We start from the raw sequence: 21,488 nt of genomic DNA, 5'->3' as shown, positions 1-21,488 counted from the left end.
ACTGCTTCTTGCAAGCTGCTGATGTTTGCATGTTCACAAAAGCTTTTCCCCCTAGTTTTTTGAATAATTAGCAGTTAAGTTTCACACAATGAAACAAACCCACCTGCTGTTGACTCCGTTCATCATCGTTCAGCTACTTGTTGTTTATAATCCAAATATCCACCGGGGGTTGAGTTTTGTGGCCAGAACCTCGATTTGTGTAAACTGGCATAGCTATATATCAACTGATTTATACTTGCTGAGGACCTGGCCCACAGTGATCAAAAATGAAAATTCCCTTTAATATGGAACACTTTAAAAGAATGTAATTCACTCAGATACTTAGGCTTAAGTCTTCTAATTCCTAAACCTGGTTCTTAATCAATGAGTGTCTTAAACAAAACCACTACCATATAATTGAACTGAGAACATACATCTGTATTAAATCAATGAAACATACTTAAACAGTGCACCTATTAATTGAATACTAGGAGGCATAGACATTATACCTCTGTCTCGTTTGAAGCCTCTAATAAAACAGTAAATGAAGTACATTTCTTCTTCTTACTATTGCAAGCAGAAGTAGGACTGATTTATGGCACTAGGTTTTAAAAACTTGTCAGTTGCCTCATACTTAAGTAAGCACTTGTATTTAGACAATCTTAGCACAACATCTTCAGTATCCAAGGTATTTGCTACAGTAGAAAACACAAGGGAACACTGCAAAATCTTTGAAGTAATTTTAGTTATATGGATCAGGCAAAACTGGCACATCTTTAAGGGCTGCCACTGTACCGCTGGTGCTGGAACTGAGAATGAATTAACTCCCGATACCATAATGGAAGTACAGTATCCTTCGGATCACACAGCTGGTGGGTGGGAGTCCAGTTTTTGACAATACCAGCATGGCTGCAGATCTGAGGCTTTTCTAGTTCAATATGAATCATAGAATCTCAGGGTTGGAAGGAACCTCAGGAGGCCATCTAGTCCAATCCCCTGCTCAAAGCAATGCAGCAGCAAGGCTGTAAAAACTTGTAAAAAGGACCTCTCTAGGTGAATCAACATCATTGGCTCATCACCGAAGCTGCTTCATGTTTTTAAGGGCACTTAGAAACAGTGATCTCCAGTCCACTAGAGGAGATAGAGAAAACATACTAACGTCATCTCTCAGTTATGCATGGTTAGTAACACCAGTGTTTAACACTAGTTTGCTGCTGACTGGAAGCACCGAATGAAAATTCTTTAAATATGCACAATCTCATAGAGTTGCCACTTTCTAGAACATGGTACACCTCACAGTATATTCCTGGGATATTTTAGGATATTCAACTGGCAAATATAACCTGATTCAAAGCCCAATGAGGTCAATGAGAGTTATTCTATTGATTTCAATAGGCTTTGAATCAGGCCCTGCTGCTGAAATCCATGGTTAAATCTGACATAAACCTTGTCTGCACACAAAATACAGGTTGACAGTCACATTGCTCACAGGTGTGAAAAATCCACACCCCTGAGCAACACAGTTATGCCACCCCAACCCTTAATGTAGATGCAGCTAGGTTGATGGAAGAATGCTTTAATTAACCTAGCTACTATTGCGTGGGGAGGTAGTGTTCCTACACTAACAGAAAAACCCATTCCTTCAGTGTAGGCTGCGAAAACACATTTTGATTATGTCAGTGTAGACGTGGCCTTAGAAACCCTATGAAAAGAAGCTCAAAGTTAGGCTGTAGTTTCAATCTCTACTAATAACAAGAGTAGGAAGATTTGGAAGCCACAAAAACTCAGAATCAAAGACTGCTGCTGATATATAACATCCCTGAAGTGATGCTCAGAGCATAGTTACTGTAACTGGGTCTCCTTATGCCCACCAGTGGAAATAATTTGAGTGGTGCTGACAAGGTGCATTGTGTAATTCTTGCTAATTTATCAACTGGGGCCAGAAATCCAGATTTATTACTTAAATTAAGAACTTGCTAGCTGCTGACACCAAAGGTTGAACAACATAAAAATACGTATATATCAGGGATCGGCAACAGGTGGCACAGGAGCCGATTTTTACTGGCACGCTGCTGCCAGCCAGGGTCCCGGCCACCGGCCCCGGTCAGCCTGCTGCCTGCCTGGGTGAATGGAACCGCAGGCCGGCAGCGGGCTGAGTGGGGCCGGTGGCCGGGACCTTGGCTGGCAGGAGCCGGCGGACGGAACCCCCGACCGGCAGCGGGCTGAGCCGCTCAGCCCACCGCTGGGCTGGCGTTCTGTCTGCCACCCCGCTCAGCCTGCTGACGGTCTGGGGTTCCGGCTGCCAGCCCCTTGCCAGCCGGGGTACCGACCATCGGCCCCGCTCAGCCTGCTGCTGGCCTGGGATACCGGCAGCCAGCCCAGAGCTCTGCTCCTGGCCTGGGCTCAGCGCTCTGCAGCCCTTATCAAAAATTATACTACAATTAGCTTAAAAACTTGAAAACTTAAAAACTTCGTATATTACAGTAATCGTTAAAAATGTATAATGTTAATAAATACATAGGATTGATGAAACAAAGTAGTTGTACTTATGTGCCTGTGCTTAATTTGTGTTTTCGATGATTTACTTTCTGAAAAAATCTCACGTCTCGCACCCCCAGAAAGGACATCTCGCACCCCAGGGGGTGCGTGCACCCCAGATTAAGAACCACGGCACTAAACTGATAAGATCTGCATTTTAATTTAATTTTAAATGAAGCTTCTTAAACATTTTAAAAACCTTGTTTACTTTACATACAACAATAGCTTAGTTATATAATATAGACTTATAGAGAGAGACCTTCTAAAAATGTTAAAATGTATTACTGGCATGCAAAACCTTAAATTAGAGTGAATAAATGAAGACTCGGCACACCACTTCCGAAAGGTAGCTGACCCCTGGTATATATTAAATGTCACTATCTAAAGAAGCCTTCACACTGAGAAAAACGGCAGTTATGATAAGGATATGCTGTTAAATTGATTACCTTCACATACAATGACACTTGTTAGCTTGCACATTATGGTCTGACAAAAGCATGATCATGTTCTTGCAGGTAACAACAAACTATCACTTCCAGCTGCCAACATTTTAGATCTGTTGTAAATCTAAAATTGTAATAAGGTCCCATGGCATAATGGAAAGAAACAGAACCTCGGGTATGGGCTAATTGTAACAGGGACACCTGTAACTGACCACAGCATCTTATGGCACAGCTGGATCATTTACTGTTTCTATGGAAATAATTGTTTCTGGTTACTCTGGGGAGGCCTTGATGTGGCATATAAAAATCACACAGCATCTCACAAAACCAGCAAGATGAAATGTTTCACTCATTATACATTAAAACGGTGCTTCTTAGGTCAATTTAGGTCCAAAATTAAGGTTTCGTAAAACCAAGGTTTTAAAAAATATCAGATGAAAATAAGACTTTGTGAAAACAATTCTATTAATTAAAATAAAACCAATATTTTTTATTTGGATTTGAACATTCCCTTGTAGTGGTGTTTGCAATCTAAACATTTCAGCAATGGGCTAGAGCATCGACTGAAAACAAACTATAAATGTAACCCCTGCTTTAAGTGCAAAACTCTGCCTTCACTGTGGAGTTGCATCCATTACCTCCATGGTATATAAGACACTGGGCTGTTTAATTTTATTTGCAGCTGAGAGATATTCAAAGAAACTAAACAATCAGAATTAGTAATGAAAAGTAAAGATTTTATAAATATTTCATTTTTAATAATTTAAGTTGTTGCTAATAAAGAAGGACATTTGTGTTCTTTTATGCATACACATTATATATAAAAACATGGGATTTTTTAACCTGACAGAACATGAAAGAGAAAACAAACTACACTGTAAACCAAAGCAGTATAGAATAAGTACTTGTGAAAAACCCATTATAAACTTTCAAATGAAAAAAATAAAAATGAAGCATCATTTGAGAACAAGATGAAAACCGTTCACAATTCTGCTGTTTGACACTGTTATTGAAATCTGTGAGGAACTGGGCTCTCATTCTGTTTTCTTCTCACAAAAGGGTGGGATAAAGTTACCTTACATGAACTTTACTGATTCATATATAGTAGCTGCAGAAGCAATCTCCAACTCTTTTATGCCCATTGAATTAAATATAATGTTCAGGTCTATCACGCTCCGTTTAAGCTGAAATTTTCCACACTAAAGCTGGCTGGAAAAGAGGATTGGATCAAAACAGCTGCAAGATTTAAGCATTAAAATTACTTCAATATAGTTTCCAGTTTGATACAAAACCAGTAGAGTCACTGATCTAATACTGTTCTAGTTCAATATTAATGCAGCAGCCAGGTTATACAAATTGTAAAAATGAACCTCACTCTGTAAACCAATTAAGGAAATGACACAAGCCAGTGATTTAAACTCCGTAATGAGTCCCTATTAAATGTGGAATTAAGTGGTTTGCAGAACATTAGCTTGTCAAGGCTCAAAGATAGCTAAACCCCTGATATCTCAAAAAAGAAAAGCTGAGAGAAGATGATGAACATTTCTTTTCATCACTGATGTGCTGCCCCTGTGACAAGATGCAGACTGCATGGATCTGAATTTTGCTGAGGTGCTCCCAGTTTACCAACAGCACAATAAAACATAAATGCTTATCCCAAGCATAGAGAAAAACATCATAAAATAAGATGTTAGATGCCATTCCTGCAAAGTTGATCCAAGGGAGTAACTTCGGAATCAGGAGATGTGTAAGGGTTCTGCCACATAGTACGTATTAAGAGACTTGTTGGGTGAAGATTAAAAAAACATAGTAAAAATCTATGCACAAACATTCCACCTGCTCCATTATTTTCCTGCCTGCTTTGATTAGCTTACTCAACTAGTTTTCTCAGCACTGGTCCCAGGTCCATTTAACTCTTTTACGGAGTCAAGTTGATGATTTGAATCAGTCTTGGAACTGCTTCTAGCAAACAAAACCTTGATTGAAAATATTCTCTATTGCATTTTAAGCCACATGATGAAAATATTCAACTGAAAAAGCATCCCCCTCCATCTGGTCATCCCATCTCAAAAAGCATATACTAGAACTGGAAAAGTTACAGAGAAGGGCAACAAAAGTGATTAGCGGCATGGAACAGCTTCCTCATGAAGAGAGATTAAAAAGACTGGGACTGTTCAGTTTAGAAAAGAGAAAAGGGGGGATAGGATAGAGGTCTATAAAACCATGACTGGTGTGGAGAAACTGAATAGGGAAGTGTTATTTACCCCTTCACATAACACATGAACCAGTGGTCAGCCAATGAAATTAATAGGCAGCAGGTTTAAAATAAACATAAGGAAGTACTTCTTCATGCGACACACAGTCAACCTGTGGAACTCGTTGCCAGGGGATGTTGTGAAAGCTAAAAGTATAACTGGGTTCAAAAAGGAATTAGATAAATTCATGGAGGATGGGTCCATCAATGGCTATTGGCCAAGATGGTCAGGGATGCAATCCCATGCTCCAGGTGTCCCTATACCTCTGACTGCCTGAAGCTGGAACTGGACAACAGAGGATGGATCACTAAATAATTGTCCTGTTCTGTTCATTCCCTCTGAAGCATCTGGCACCAGTCACTGTTGGAAGACAGGATACTAGGCTAGACTGACCATTGATCTGACACAGTATGGACATTCTTATGTTCTTATATCATTCATTTCACTTTTTAGTCAGAATCCTGGGACCGCTGCTGAATGTCCTCTTGCAACATTTGTGCAGATTGAAGAGCATAGAATTAGTACTGCAAATCCAAGGATATTAAACAAGCACTGTGAAGAACTGGGTAGTGCTCCCTAGGATATCTCTAGCAGCTACTGAATCTTGATGGTAACTGGAGAGGGAATCCAGGTCCCTTCACAAAATAGAAAGGATGGGCCTGATTCTCCATTGCCTTACACCTCATGCAGGCATTCACATTTCTGCAAATTGGGTGACTAATACTTTTCTCTCACTTAGCCCAAGTGTGGGTGATTATCAGGTATAAGGCAATGGAGAATTTGGCCCAATTTTTGATGAAAAATGCAGTGACCATATAAGTGCAAATTTTTCACAGAGTTAAAAAAAGCAGAAAGAAACCCAATGCTATTCCAACCAGTTTAATCAACTCTATAGACTTGTCACAATAAAGGGTAATCTCAAATCACACAACCTGCAACTACACGATTTATCAAACAGCATACAGGTTTTCAGTTTAGATGTGAACTTGAACCAAAACTCCAGATTCAAACACCCTGAATCTTTAAGGAAATTCAGTTTTGGTTCTGGAGCCAGACTTTGTGGCTTGGTCTCACCTCTAGTTTCAACCAGTGCTGAAATACAAGAGAGAGAAAAAAAGGGGACATAAAACATTCATTTTCTCAGGTCAATGCTATTCTGGAGTCAAGCCTCACAGTCATTAATAAATCTCCAATGGCTGAGTTCATATCAGGTTCAGGTACTGCTGCCAGCCACTTTTCAGCAGAAATTGAGTTTCAAAACAGATTTCCCCTCCATGTTGCACTCTAATCTTTGCCAGGTAGAAAACTGAACCCCCAGCTTCAGCATCATTGAACTAATCACTTACCCGTTCACATCTCTTTTGCCAGAGTTGCAGGGCTAATGTTTGAAAAGAAAGAATGAACCCTTTGAACTTTATTACTGCATACTTCATTTCCCACCCCCACCCCCATTGCGCTGAGTAGCTTATTTTTATCCATACTGTAAGAGTCTGGAAAATAAGATTTGTGCCCAGGCCACTCTCTTAACTTTCACCTCCTGCTTGGGATCATAAAGCAGCACACCACATGCTGCAATTAATCTTCAACATCTGCTTGAGGGGCTTTATGAGCAATTATTTCATAGAAGTGATTGCATTCTGCATCTCATGGGCTTGTCCTCACTTAGAAATTTTGCTGCTTTAACTATGCTGCTATACTTAATGTGGCAAAATCCCCTGGCGTAGATGCAGTTATATTGGTATAGCTTATTGTGGTTTGGTAAGTGGAAGAAGATATACTGGTATAAGATACCTTTATACTAGTATAACTGCATCTTCACTGGGTCTTTTACTGGCAAAGTTATGTTTCCAAAACAATCATATTGCTAACTAATATCGTTATGCCAGAGTAGACTAGACCTCAGTCTTCTGGTAGGCATGGCTAGCATTGAATAAATTAGAAACTAAAGACCTTATAAAAGTTGTTATTGACAAAAGCATGTAAGAGAATTCTTGGACAATGTAAACATATTTAAATCAGAGGGTGTGGATAATATGCATACTAAAATCTATGTTGTGAGTAGTTCTTCATATGGCCACACAAAGGATAGAGGACAGCCAGGATTCCATCCCTCAGACAGCCAACACACTGGGTGCTGTGGGGAGTGCTAGGGCTTTTTGCCTGACATAATCCTCCAGGAACAAGTCACCAAGGCGGGGTGGGGAGTAGGCAGAGCCATAGTTCCTCCCCCCTGCCGCCAAGTAACACTAAATCTATTTCATTTTATTAGCCTCATCAACAGAAGTCATATTACAAGATTTAAAATGATAATAACAGAAATGTATTTTTAATAAACTCCATGACTGGTATGTTTATTGCAGTTAGAATAATGGTTGTGATAACTCAATTTTGTGTTAATACAGTATTTTCAAAGCAGAAAATAGCAACATTATGAGAAAACTTCAACTATGTCACGGGGTTTTCTACTTACTGCTGTGACGCCTCCCTGTGGCTGCACCTGGGGATTAGCTCTCAGCCAGTCTGATGCCCCCTCCTTCAGTTCTTGCTCCCCTGCCATCTAGAATCAGCTGCTCCCTTTTCATGGCTTGGCCTCCAGCCAGGTCACTATTGTTTTCCCCTTCCAGGGTATCAAAGTCTCACTGGACGATCTGTCTCAGGCAGTCTTCTGTTCCACTGGCCAGACTATGCCAATTCCCCAGGGGCTGGTAGGGGAACCCAGGGCTGCCCTTTGCTCTGCATTTCAGCTTAGGGATCCTATGTCTAGCAACCGTGGTCTAAGCCAGGGGTTCTCAAACTGGGGGTCAGGACCCCTTAGGGGCTCATGAGGATATTACACGGGGGTCGCAAGCTGTCAGCCTCCATCCCAAACCCTGCTTTGCCTCCAGCATTTATAATGGTGTTAAATATATTAAAAAGTGTTTTTAATTTATAAGGGGGAGTCACACTCAGAGGCTTGCTGTGTGAAAGGGGTCACCAGTACAAAAGTTTAAGAACCACTGGTCTAAGCAATCCCAAACCCTGCCACTGTTTCTCTGGGCTCTTTCCTACTTTCCTTTCTCTGTCTTCCGGCCCATACCTGAGTTACCACTGGAACCTCCACCATTCACTGCGGCTACTTTGCCTTCTCTTGGGCTCTTGCCAAAGTCTGTTTTCTCAGGCTGGATCCCAGAGTTTATTCCCCCCAGGACTCCTCCTTGTCTCTTGCCAACTCCCCTTCTCTCTAGGGTGTGACAATAGAGTTCCTCCCTACAGTCCCCTCTTACCACCAACTTCTTCTCTTTGTAAACCCAGCTCAGCTCCTCTCCAAGCTGGGCTTCATCAGCCATTAGGCCCAATCAGCCCTGTTTCTCCTCCAGGTGCAGCCTGTCACAGGGTAATTGGCCCTTTTAACCTGCTCAGGCCTTGTGTGACGTAAACACTCCCTCACAAACTTACAATTATCTTCTCTTCTCTTCCATTTAAAAAAAAACATTGAGAGGGCAGTGAAAGACAAGAACAGGGCATGTTCATAGATCAAATTCATAGATTCCAATGCCAGAAGGGACCATTGTGATCATCTAGTCTGACCTCCTGTATAGAACCTCCAGGCCGTAGAATTTCCCCAAAATAATTCCTAGAGCATATATTTTAGAAAAACATCTGATCATGATTTAAAAATAGACAGTGAGGCAGAAGTCACATGGCCCTTGGTAAACTGCTTCAGTGGTTAATTAAAAATGTATGCCTTACTTCCAGTCTGAATGTGTTTAGCTTCAACTTCCCAAACCCATTTTTTCAAAGCAGGTGCTGAGTGACAGCCCTGGAGAATGAAGGACTAACACTTTATCAGTTCCCCAGGTAGACCACAGGCATGAGCAGTGGAAATTGCCTAACACTGATGTGCTAATATGCCTCAGTCCTGACCCAAAGGACTTGGGCTTGTGCTGAAATGATAGTTCAGTCTCCATAACTGGTTCAATCACAGTTGAGACTGCCAGATAGTGGCAATGGGGGGTGCAATCTGTGATGTGGACACCTGTCCACTAAGAACCGCACTAAGCCCATCAGCTCTTCTAACCTAGATGACTGGATCACCATGAAATGTTAATTGATTGAGGCACCTACTAGCCTGAGCTAGTCTGACATTGTTGATCAAGAGGTTAAAAATCTCTATATTTTCAATTTCCAATTGCTTTCGTTTGATTTATCCATTGTTCTCTTGAAATTAGGTGAACTCCCAGACTTCCAGGAGCTTTGAAGTTGAGGATGATATTAAGTTCAATGCTAACAATATCTTGGCATCATATTTCAGGTATTACATGTTTTTAACACTATGAAGATGATGGGCATTGGGGGTCTGTGACACAGTGGCTGTTGGTTCACTTCTTTGTGTCAGCTACTTCTGTCAGGCCTGACATCTAACCACACCTAATACACTGTTGTCATGAAGTGTACCCAAACAGATAGCATGTCATATAACATTGGAAAACTAGTAACTCACTGATCATTAATATTCTTGCATGGTGTATTTATGAGGTGCGTACGAAAAATTATGGATTCATGCTAGAATTATGTTCTTAAAATGTGTTTCGTAAGCAGTGCATAAGCCCAGTCTGCTCTAGACAATGGAACATGTATTTGCTTGTTGTCAGGCAGAGACAATGAAGGCACATTTAAACAAAAGATAAAGGCATCAACCTAGCGAGTGTGGGATACTGCCTCTTGCAGGAGTCTGAACCTCAGATGATAAGCAATTGACCGACTGACCGTACACAATATTACTGCATTATAAAAGTGCATCATGTAAGGTTTTTTATGAAAGCTAATGACACACTGGTGATTAATATCATGGTAAAATTTATGTACTAGTACTAGATGAGGAATTATAAATACTCACTGATATTATGCTTTAAAGTCTGTGATCACACAAAGGGAGGAACAGGTTTTCTTCCAGACAGGAGATAAGGCAGTTATCTACCTGTCTCCAATGAAATTAAGCCAGGCATGATCAAAAACAAAGATAGCCCCCATTGGAAGTCCACAGGAAGGGAAGAACAGTATGAGGTCATCCTGAGTCTGGGGACAAAACAGTGAGTTTGGGAAGATATAAGGTGAGAGACAAAGCCATCTTGTTCTCCATCCCTGGACAGATACAAAAGGCCAGAGCTCATGCAAGCTGAGAAAGATGGGGGCTGAAGTCTCTGGGAACTGAATATCGGTGAGAAACCTGTTTAGGCAAAGACCTTTCACCTAGGAAAACAAGGGGAATGATCAACTTGTACTTCTGTGAAAGGTCTTGACTGACAGAAACTCAGCCAGGGGTGGAAGGAAAAAGATTGGTGAGAAATCTACCAAGGTTGTAACTTGTCAAGTTAGGTCTTACCCACTATTTTTATTTGCTTGTAACCATTTTGTCTTTATCCCTTGTACTTGACCTCACTTAAAACTGGTCTCTTTTTGTTAATAAACTTATTTTGCTTTTAATCTAAACCAACCCAGTGAAACTGCTCAGCTCAGCTGTGTTTGAACTGAAGTGTTTGCTAACTCTAGTTAAAGTAATAAACTGTGATTTTGTCTCTCTGAAGAAGCAACAAACCTTATTAATTCTCTGAATGTTCCAGGAGAGGGCTGAGACTTCAGTGAAGACGGTTTGGGGGAAATTCTTGACTGGGGGTGTGTTGGGGTCCACTTGGGTAATAGTAACTAAGGTTGGTGGAGACAAGAGTATGGCTGAGGTGTAACGAACAGGCTGCTGGAGTCAGAGTTGTTGAACCATGGCTGCTTAACACACAGACACTCAGTGCATACTTGTATGTTGGCTGGGAGTGTCCAGACAGGAAACTACAGCAGCAGAACATTTAAAGAAACTCAGGGTTACAGGAAGAGCAGTGACACAACCTCTCACTGGTTTGGGTTGCACCCCAAAACATGACAGGCCTCCTCATTATGAAGGGCCCATTTTGCACACAAAGTTCAAAATACTGTCTCTCATATCCCCTTATTCTTTTAACCTTCATTCTAGCACATGATGCCATCACAGTGGCATACTGTGCAGTATGACCATCACCACCAGTGCAAGATGACTTAGACTCAGAGACCCAGTCAGATATTGTACAGTCAGCAAGGTTTGCAAAATCTGTAGGCTGCTCTGTGCCTGCAAAACTGTAAAAAGTCAAGGTATCATGATGCAATGATTAACAAGAAGATTCTATTAATATCACTCTTGGTCCATCCAGGAGGTGGATCAGAAAACATGCTCTTGCATTTTGAAACTTAGGGAGAAGGAGGTACAGTGCAGCAACTTTATGTTGATCAATGGTCTAAAATGTCCAATTGACCATTATTAAGAGGTAAAAGAAAAAAAACCACTGTGTTAATGTTGGCATAAAAGCAAAACCAGCAAATAATCTGAAGTCTCCAAAAAAACTGTATGTGGGGTTTGGAAAGATTAGCAAAAATGTTTTTAGAATTCCGCCTTTAGAACTCTGCAAGTGAGAATTCATAAACCATTTTAGTTCTCTGTTCCATCGCCTGCAGCTGTGATTTCTAAAAAAAAAATATTTAGAAAAGTACAACTACTGGAATATTTAGTAATGCAACCCCTCCAAAGGTACCTTATAAATATGCTTTGTTGGAATATGTTCTACTGATATAAGTGAAAATGATGGAACGCTTGTGATGTGATGGAGAGAGAGACATATTGTAGCAGAATATGCTTGGCAGTCTGCGTTGTTTTAGAATAATTTAGCTGAATATTTAAGTGATGCTGCATGTCTCTAATTTAGTATAAAAAGTATTCTTGTTTTCAGCTTTGTCAGTTTGTTTTATTAGGTCCTATCATTTTCTTTTTCTTTTAAATGACTCTTATTGCAGTTTCATTGACTAAATGTTAAATTCATGATTTTATAGCTTCATGTACCTGACTCTCTTCATTGTGTAGACTAAACATCATGAATAACATAGGAGCAGAAATCCAGGTAAACTAGAAGCCAATTCTAAATATGCCACTTGCAAGTAAGCATGAGCATCAGAAAACAGGGGATCAGAAACACAGTTGACTGGGAGAGAAAAAAAGGTCACGGTCTCTAATTTCATTCCAAAGGACTGAAAGGTTTACAATGGATTGGAATAAGTAGAGGTCTTCTATCATATATTACTAATTACACAATTAGAGTTGCATTTAAAATGTAGAGGTTCTGGAAAGGCAGTCCCAATTCCCAGCTCTAGTGCTGTAAAAGATCACATTTTAAGCCTGCCTAGATGTGTGATGAGCCATCCAAATTGAATTCCACTGTAAAATGCCAACCTGGCATGGTTATTTGCAGCTGTCATTTATAGGGATAAGTAAATATTCAAATATTTGGATTGAGATGACACTTTCTGAATGAAGCTGAGCTGGAGGGGAATAAGGGATGATCCTATTATTCAGATCCCTGAATAAAGACCTCATCAAAACTGAAAATGGGCTACCCTGCCTTTCTCCCTCCCTTCTTTTAAATGGGCACCCAAACTCTCCACTGCTCACCATTAGCCATTTTCAGTGGTTCAACCTAATGGCTCAAATGCTACTTGTTGGATGAGTCAGCCACTCTGACTAAAGGGCTTAATCCTGCAAGGTGCTGAGCACTACTGTGAGATGCTATGTCCCCACAAAATCAATGAAATTAATAAGAATAGAGGGTGCTCAGCATCACACAGGGGCATTCAGCAGTTTGCAGGATTGAGTCCTAAGGTTTCAGAGTTTTGTCTACATTAATGGGAGCAACAGACCGAGGAATGGTTAGCTAAGTACCTGAATGGTCTAGATGTCAGCACAAAATATCCCAAAATCTTTGACTCACTGACTTTGGCTAATATTCGTGCTATACAGCAGTTATCTTATGCACCTATCTCTCTCCGTTACCTTCCTCTAATGAAAAGGAGCTCTTACCATCAGGCAGTTTAGCCTCAATATTTCCAGTCTTTGAAAATATCCAGTTGTTATAATCTGGTGTGGAATGTCTTGTAAATTCTAAATACATTCTATTTTTAATCCCAAACTCTCTTGGGATTATTTTTGAACAATAGCGATTATTTATGCAGATCCCTACAACCATAAATTGGCAGCAGAAGGGCTATAGAAGTTTGATTGAAAGGTGAGATCAGAAATTAATAAAAAGGAGGCATAGGTTAAAGAAAATGATGTAATACAAGAGATAGAGGAAAAGAAAAATACCATGGAAACAGATAGGTAGATGTGATCTTGAAACAGAATGACATTAAATAAGAGAACCAGAATCAAAGAGCATTGTCAAGGTATGCATCTTTAAACGTTTTCATCAAGCAAATCTAAACATTTTATCATTTTTATTTCTTCATCATGCTACCAGATTCACAATGATGTCTTTAAGTAATTATATTTCAATTATTATTAACTTCCTCAGAATTTCTAAAAATTAAATGATTGAAAATAATGCCACTTGAGTCATCCATCAACAGTGTGGACACTGGGAATATTAATCTATCTTCTAGCACTCAAGAATCAACTTCCTTATAATTCCATATGTTGTCTAAGTCTTTTAAGTTATAAAGTATCATTGAAAGCTCATGTTAAGAAACATTTATTATCAACGAGCCATAATTAAGACTCAGAGTCTGTGACGGAAGTCATGGATTCCATGACTTTCCAGGATGTTCTATGACTTCTGCTGCAGCCGGTGTCTGGCCCCAGGGTCATCCGAGCAGCTCGGGCAGCCCCTGGGCCAGTCTTGGACACCACCACCCCCACCTAGCACCAGCGGGGATCTTGGGCTGCTGAGCTCCCCTCACGGCTCCCAGCACCAGTGGGGGGCCCGGGCCACGCGCTGCCACTCCCTCAGAGCACCAGCAGTGCCCCCGGGCTACCTCCTCAAGCACCTGGGGCACTCCTGGGCCACCCCCTAACCCAGAGCACCCAAGATTTAGTCAGGGTTATATAGTACAAGTCATGGACAGGTCACGGGCTGTGAATTTTTGTTTACTGCCCGTGACCTGTCCATGACTTTTATTAAAACTATCCATGACTAAAATATAGCCTTAGCCATAATCATGTTGGGCCACTGGAACTTGCATCACTATTCCAAGTTATTAAATCTAATTGTTAGGATATAGATATTCAGGCCTGTCTGTAAAGGCCTGTACTCTAAGAATTTAGGTGTATTCTTATCACTTGGCTAGTTAGAGGTATAAAAGAAAGAATCAAAATCACTGTCTGCCAGTGTAAGGTCCTTCTCTTACTGTGACAGTGTGAGGCCCTGTTCTTAGGATAAGGCCTTTGGCTAAGCAACAGAGGCAGCCATAAGCTGGGAAGCGAATGGTCACCTCCTCACATTCCAAACTAGTCACATTGAAAGAAAGTGCCATTGGGCTGTTAGGAATACAATCCTGTCCTGATAGTGCCTATCGCCTCCAGAGAAAGGGAAGTGCCTAGAAGATGTAAAAGGAAACTTAGTTTGATAGCATCCTGTCTGGCAAGAACTCATTTATCAATAGCTGGGATGTGAAATCCTCACTTCTGTATTGTTTTGTCATTATAGTTCCCACTTTGCTATTGTTTGTCTGTATAATCTCTGTCTGGTTCTGTGATTGTTTCTGTCTGCTGTATAATTAATTTTGCTGGGTGTAAACTAATTAAGGTGGTGGGATATAATTGGTTAAATAATCATGTTACAATATGTTAGGATTGGTTAGTTAAATTTCAGTAAAATGATTGGTTAAGAAGCTAAGATGATAAATGATAGAGCTAAATGATAGCTGAGAAGAACTCAAGTTTTACTATAGAGTCTGCAGTCAATCAGGAAGTGGGTGGGTGGGTGAAATGGGAACAGGGAATGGGGGTGGGGAAATTGGAATCACGTTGAGCTAAAGGGGGAAATGGGAACAGGGACACAGGTAAGCCTCTGTGGTGTCAGAGCTGGGAAGGGGGACACTAAGGAAGGAAACTGGAATCATGCTTGCTGGAAGTTCACCCCAATAAACATCGAATTGTTTGCACCTTTGGACTTCAGGTATTGTTGCTCTCTGTTCATGCGAGAAGAAGAACCAGGGAAGTAAGTGGGTGAAGGAATAAGCCCCCTAACACTAATTACCATGACACTTGATATATTGCCTCTCCTTAATGCAAGAGGAAGCTAAAATTGAGGAACAAAATGGGTGTGAATTCAAATCAATTTAGCTGATGGCCTCAGGGCTGACTACAAATCTTTAATTTATTGGAGGGGAACTGCTGAGATCTTAAACCATGAAGCTTTCCAACTCAAGCGTGGGCACTGAATTTTAGCACTGGCTGCCCTCAGGGAGCATGTACGTTATTTAGAATACATTAGAACATTTAAAAATATTAAATAAGCATAAGTAATTTATTTGGAAAAATGAAAGGAGTTTACTTTTCTATTTGCCTAAGGAATTTATAGAACATGTCTGTTGACTGACTGGAAGGGCCTGATTGTAATTTTCCTTCAACTGTGAAATGTGGATATTTCCCCTAAGCAAAGGAAGAAAAAAAATTACCTTTAATTCTTGTTTTCTGTAGATTCACATATCCCAAGTGATCATCACTCTTGGGGTCTGTGTTTCCAGTGTGTAACCAGGTGGGAATCAGTCAATTTCTCCACTAAAGTATTTCCTCTACCCATCCCTCTTTCATCCTTTTGATTGGCTTGGTAATTCCCTGCCTATATTATTACAACTTCATTTAATCTTTTTCTGAGTCCTTTCACATTTTTCTTGTATACTTGTCCCACAAACCTCTCCTGACTTCCCTCCATGCTATTTCCTGCTCCTGGAGCAACCTGTTCAACACTATTTGTTATGCTTGTTTCTCTCTTCCTCCAAATCCCGTTTGTTCAATTAGTAATATTTATTATTTGTGTTAGGATAGCACCCACAATGTATGAGTTGCTTTCTAAACATATAGGGAGCCCCGACACCAACCCAGCCTAATGAGCAAACTTACTAAAAATGAAATTACAAATAAAATAAATAACCTCATAACGTTTCACTGTGTAAATTGTTCTTCACTTACGTCATCTCTCCCTGTGTCATGTCATGCACTGTCTAACCTAGACTGTAAACTCTTCAGAGAAGGGATTTTGACATATTTGCCTGCAGAGCACCATGCATACCTATGAATTGTATAAGTAAGTACATAGTATTAGGGTGTCACTAAAGATCGAATTTATTGCCTTCCAGGAGCTGGACTAAAATGAATAGGCACCCATGAGGCATTATTAGTCACTACCAACTTGGGATGGACTTAAGTTAGTGATTTACCAGTAGCAGGCTCCATATCCCTTTGTCAGTCAGGGGTTCTGGAACAATTTGCACAGTGGGGGTGCTGAGAGCCATTGAACCAAACTGTAAGCCCTGTATATGCTGGAAACCGCTTCAAGCCCGGAGGTGCAGCAGCACTCCTAGTTCCAGCACCTATGCTGTCAGTTGCCCGAGGCAGCCTGTTCCTTCGATATTTTTTACATTTTTGTTTTTTCCAGTTTCAGATAATTCCGCAAGCATAGACACCAAGGGGATAGTACAACATCTCAACAACGTCCCTGAAAAGGTATTATGTCTGTCTGCAACCAATTTCAATGACATTTTGTGGCATTCCTTCGAGATCAGTGAAAGAGTATTACCATGCCATTGTTTTTAATTTGTCTGTATACAGGAGGATAAACTTACACTGAATATAACATCAGTTATGATAAAAAGTGATTCTTTACTCTGCGAATACTTACCTTAAATAGGAACATTTTCTTCCTTCATTACGATATATCTTGTTCCATCTATCACGTTATGCATGCAGTGAAATACTCACCCAAAGTACCAAAAAGTTAGCTCTGTGCTCTTACCTGGCCGATGTGCCTTTGGAACTGCCATGTTCATCACGCGCCCTCCGTCCTGAGGTTTGGGGGGTGAAGCAGTAAATCTGCAGATCCCCGATTCTGATGGTGTGCTTGAGGTCAGACTGTCTGTGTACTCATTAGTCCCTGCCGTTAGCTGTTCCGATGATGTGTCTGATATAAAGCATTCTGTAATTGTGAACTTGGCATGTCTCAGCTGCTCTTCCATCTTAGCATGTTCATACGCTCTCGCTAGCTCTTCGTACGTAGAGGAGGCACTTTCTGTGGAGACCATGCTGCTTCTTGCTCGATCTAAACATCCAAAAAGGATTAAAAAAATAGTGTGGTCATTTCAGTACCTAAATCGTTAATATTAAAGGGTTTTTACTAGAGTGTAGTTTTCCTGACTATGACAACTTCATCATGAATGAGGTCTCATTGCCTTACCAGCAGTATATGAATCAGAATTGACTTGTTTGCTTAGAAGCAGAAAAAAACTTTTATTCAGTGAGAAAAATGTGACTACTCTTCCTCCCCCCCCGCCCCCCGCACCTTTCCCTTTTGAAAAGTAAGTTTAGTGCTTTACATGTCAAAAGAAAAACAGAAGGCCACTGTTTATTCACAAAACAGACACTGCACTGCCATGGGCAGTTTCAATACAGTATCCTGTTAATGTGCCTCAGACATGTTTCAGAGGGCTCACCTCGAGTGGTGAAAGGATAGCTCTCTTTCTATATTCATTCACACCTTGGTCCTTCTGTTGAGAATGCCAACAAAGGTACAACAGAATGGCAATAATTCTGAGACCGACATCTGTTTTCTGGGAACCGGACTGAAACCACCAACTCATCTCACATAGAGCAAATGGCTTCATCAGAAGGTAACATCTTTTGGTCACTACCAGTCTGCTTGTATTCTGATGCCTGATTCATCACTAGTGAAGTCAATGGTAACTTCACCATTGACTTTAATGGACACAGGATTAAGTCCTTTGTAATAAAGAAGTGTCTCTTTTCCCATTACCAATTCCTGGAGATATCAACTTCCCTTGAACAAGCATCATTGTTCTTGAAGATTTAATTAGTCACTTGTTTATGGTAAAGCATACTGCAAGTACAATGCCAAACCCTGAAAAGTGAAGCAGATGAGATGTTTCTATTTAATTAAACGGAAAAGTCCCTGGAATGCTATACATTTCAGCTGTGGTGTGTCAGGAGAGAAGAGAAGTTTCACAAGGTCCTTGAGCAGGAACCATGTCGTCTTCCAGGTTTTGTACAGTTCCATGCACATTACCGATACTCAATACATTAACAATAATATTAATAGTAGCTGCAACAACAACTAGTTCATAAAATGAGACTACTACAGTAACTAGATGCAACAGTTTGTTAATTGCAAGTCTTTATTTTTTATATCATATACTAGAGTCCTGGTATCAGTTTTTATTCCATAAGAAGAGCAATACACCTGTCAATTATAAAGAGGTAAATGCATTATTTTAATTCATAAGTACTTTTATTATATGACTTAATTTGATTAGGACCTTCAAGCTTACCTTGAATGATTAAAGCACTCTTGGACATATCTCCACTAAGTTTAAAGCTACTGGCCCATAAATCTGGGACAATTCATGAAATGTTAACTCTGCCCCCATATGTCCCAAGTTGCCACGCTTTGCAAATCTGAGTCCGGAGCTTGAAAGCAGATCAAAATTGGTAGACCCTTCGTTCATTTCATTTATGGATTCTTAGGCCAGCAATACATTAAAAAGTTAAGTGGATCCACCTATGTCACTCAGGAGTGTGAATAATCCACATCCCTGTGCAATGGAGTTAAGCTGATCTAATCCTCGGAGTAGACAGCAGTAGGTTGATGGAAGAATTCTTCCATTGATGGCCTCTCAAGGAGATGGATTAACTAGAGCAGGGGTGGCCAACCTGTGGCTCCGGAGCCACATGCGGCTCTTCAGAGGTTAATATGCAGCTCCTTGTATAGGCACCGACTCCGGGGCTGGAGCTACAGGCGCCAACTTTCCAATGTGCCGGGGGGTGCTCACTGCTCAACCCCTGGCTCTGCCACAGGGCCTGCCCCCACTCCGCCCCTTCCTGCCCGCTCCCCTGAGCCTGCAGTGCCCTCACTTCTCTCCCCCTCCTCCCCAGAGCCTCCTGCATGCCATAGAACAGCTGATCGGGAGGTGCGGGGAGGGAGCGGGAGGCACCAGTGGGTGGGAGACGCTGGGAGCAGGGCAGGTGGAGCTGATGGGGGGCTGCTGATGTATTACTGTGGCTCTTTGGCAATGTTCACTGGTAAATTCTGGCTCCTTCTCAGGCTCAGGTTGGCCACCCCTGAACTAGAGTGACGGGAGAACCCATCCTGTTGCTGTAGTATGTGTCTACACTGAAGCACTGCAGCTGTGCTGCTGTGGGGTTTCTAGTGAAGACATAGCTTTAGACATGGAGCACGGCTATGTTTGGTTGTACAACTCAATATGCAATTGTTTCATCTTTTAAAATAACAATAGATTTATCACTCTGACCCCATTCCTTTCCTAGAAATCAAAAGCATAACATATATACTATTTGTCACCCCTGTGTTGTGTACCCCTTCCATGACCCAAGTTTCCACATTTACTTTTAATTTTAAAAATCTATTTTAATTCTAATATAAAACCCTGCACATCTTAAAGGGCAGGGATACAGTTGGAAGGTGTCTAGTAATTAACAACTTTTGTTCAAATACTATAGGTTATGAAGCAGGCTTGTAAAATCATTGTTAAAGTTTACAAGCCCATGCAGTGAACCCACTTGCATGTCCTTTTCCATGATAACTGGATGATGATGAGAAAAATGATATTTTACTTGTCCATGAAATAAAATTACCCTGAGCGAGAAGAATCTTGCTGTGCTGGGATATGTGACAATATGCTTGTGTGGGAATTTTCTGTAACATTTTAATGAACTATCTGTATGACTCTGTACCTCTCACCTCAGTATTGCTACCCAATGAGTAATGAAGGGTTAAAATGTTGCTCCAGGGGCAGAGCAGGACACATGAGGTGTTTGACTCACATAGCTGCCTGGCTGGAGACCAGAATAATTAGCAAATTGAACATGTGTGAATGGAGGTCCTGGAAGAGACAATGGAAACTTTTATGACCAAAGGTTAACATCTAACTGCAAAGGCAGCTGAACATGTGAACACAGCCAGGCCATGTCCTGAGAACAAAGGCAAGAGGTGTCAGATATCTGTGATAAGAACTGGCAACACAGAAACACAGGTTTCAGAGTAGCAGCCGTGTTAGTCTGTATTCGCAAAAAGAAAAGGAGTACTAGTGGCACCTTAGAGACTAACCAATTTATTTGAGCATAAGCTTTCGTGAGCTACAGAAACACAGCAGCTCTCACGAGAGACTGAAGGACAAAGAGACAGAGCCAAGGTGGATTCTAGAATAGCCTGGCTGGATGCAGCCCTAGCATTGGCCAGTCTGAACCCTCTCTTCACCTTTGTTTCTCTATGCTAACCTGAGGACTTCCCGATGCTGTCTTCTAGTTGACTAATAAACCCTACTCTGTTTTGAAAAAGGCTATATAAAGTCACAACAGATATTTGCTGAAGTGCATCAATCTCCCAAAGGGGTAAAAATCTCTGAACAGGAGTCTGCTTCAGTTGGATTCTTTGAGCAAAGCTCATGCTGAGGAACAGGTGTTCTGGAGCCTGGGAGGCTCAGTGCCAGAGGCATTGAGCTCATGTGGCCTACCTTATGGAAGAATGTGACCCCTTGGGGGGATCTGGCACACTAAAGGGGTACCCCCTGGAGATGGTCTACAAGTTGGAGCATAGCAAATCCAGGATTATGCCCACAATCTAGCATGCCCATAATAAGGTTTTCACCTTCCTTCCAGATAAAGAAGTCTGGATGAAACTGGAGGCATGTCTGATGGACAACATGAAGTACTCTTCTTTAACCAAAGTGGACATACTGCCTTCCTCAACTCTGCTACTTCCTTACAGCCCAAGAGAGAGTCACCTGGATTTTCATGCAGCTTCACACAGAAATATCCATGAGCCATTAGGGCAGCCCACCACTGTGCTTTTTTAGATATAATTTGTACATTATTAGGGCCAAACCTTCCCTTTGAAGAATAAAAAAATATCCTACTGATTTAGATATGCATACATCTATTACAGCAAAGTAAATATACCTTGATTCTTAATTGAATAAGTCTTACAAGTCTTTTTATTTTTATGTATCTATCCACATAGTCTTGTAAATTTCACATCAGTTGATTTAATGATGTACCTTACAATGACAAAAGCACAGCCCATAGGAAGTTCCTGATATTAATGTTGGATAGCATATGTAAGCAGGGGTAGATTTTAAAAGATATTTAAAAGGAGGGTGTCCATTCTTAAAAGATAACAGCTAAATCCTACGAATA

At 40.9% G+C, this 21,488-nt stretch overlaps 1 protein-coding gene and 1 long non-coding RNA gene across 2 annotated transcripts in view; one reads left to right on the top strand and one right to left on the bottom strand.

Annotated features, from left to right (window-relative positions):
• Window positions 1-21,488, bottom strand: part of DSCAM (DS cell adhesion molecule) — a 603,664-nt gene that overhangs the window by 11,541 nt on the left and 570,635 nt on the right. The window contains exon 32 of the mRNA XM_043538206.1: window positions 17,059-17,361. Coding sequence (XP_043394141.1) covers window positions 17,059-17,361 — 303 coding nt within the window. The remainder of the gene's footprint in view (window positions 1-17,058; window positions 17,362-21,488) is intronic.
• On the top strand, window positions 9,404-21,123 carry LOC122464081. Its single transcript, XR_006287942.1, has 4 exons — window positions 9,404-9,506; window positions 16,702-16,769; window positions 18,475-18,533; window positions 20,952-21,123. It is a non-coding gene; the product is annotated as an uncharacterized LOC122464081 (long non-coding RNA).

This window comes from Chelonia mydas, chromosome 1, assembly GCF_015237465.2.
Source record: "Chelonia mydas isolate rCheMyd1 chromosome 1, rCheMyd1.pri.v2, whole genome shotgun sequence".
In the NCBI taxonomy this organism is placed as follows: domain Eukaryota; kingdom Metazoa; phylum Chordata; order Testudines; family Cheloniidae; genus Chelonia; species Chelonia mydas.
This window is presented reverse-complemented; position numbering and strand designations above follow the sequence as displayed.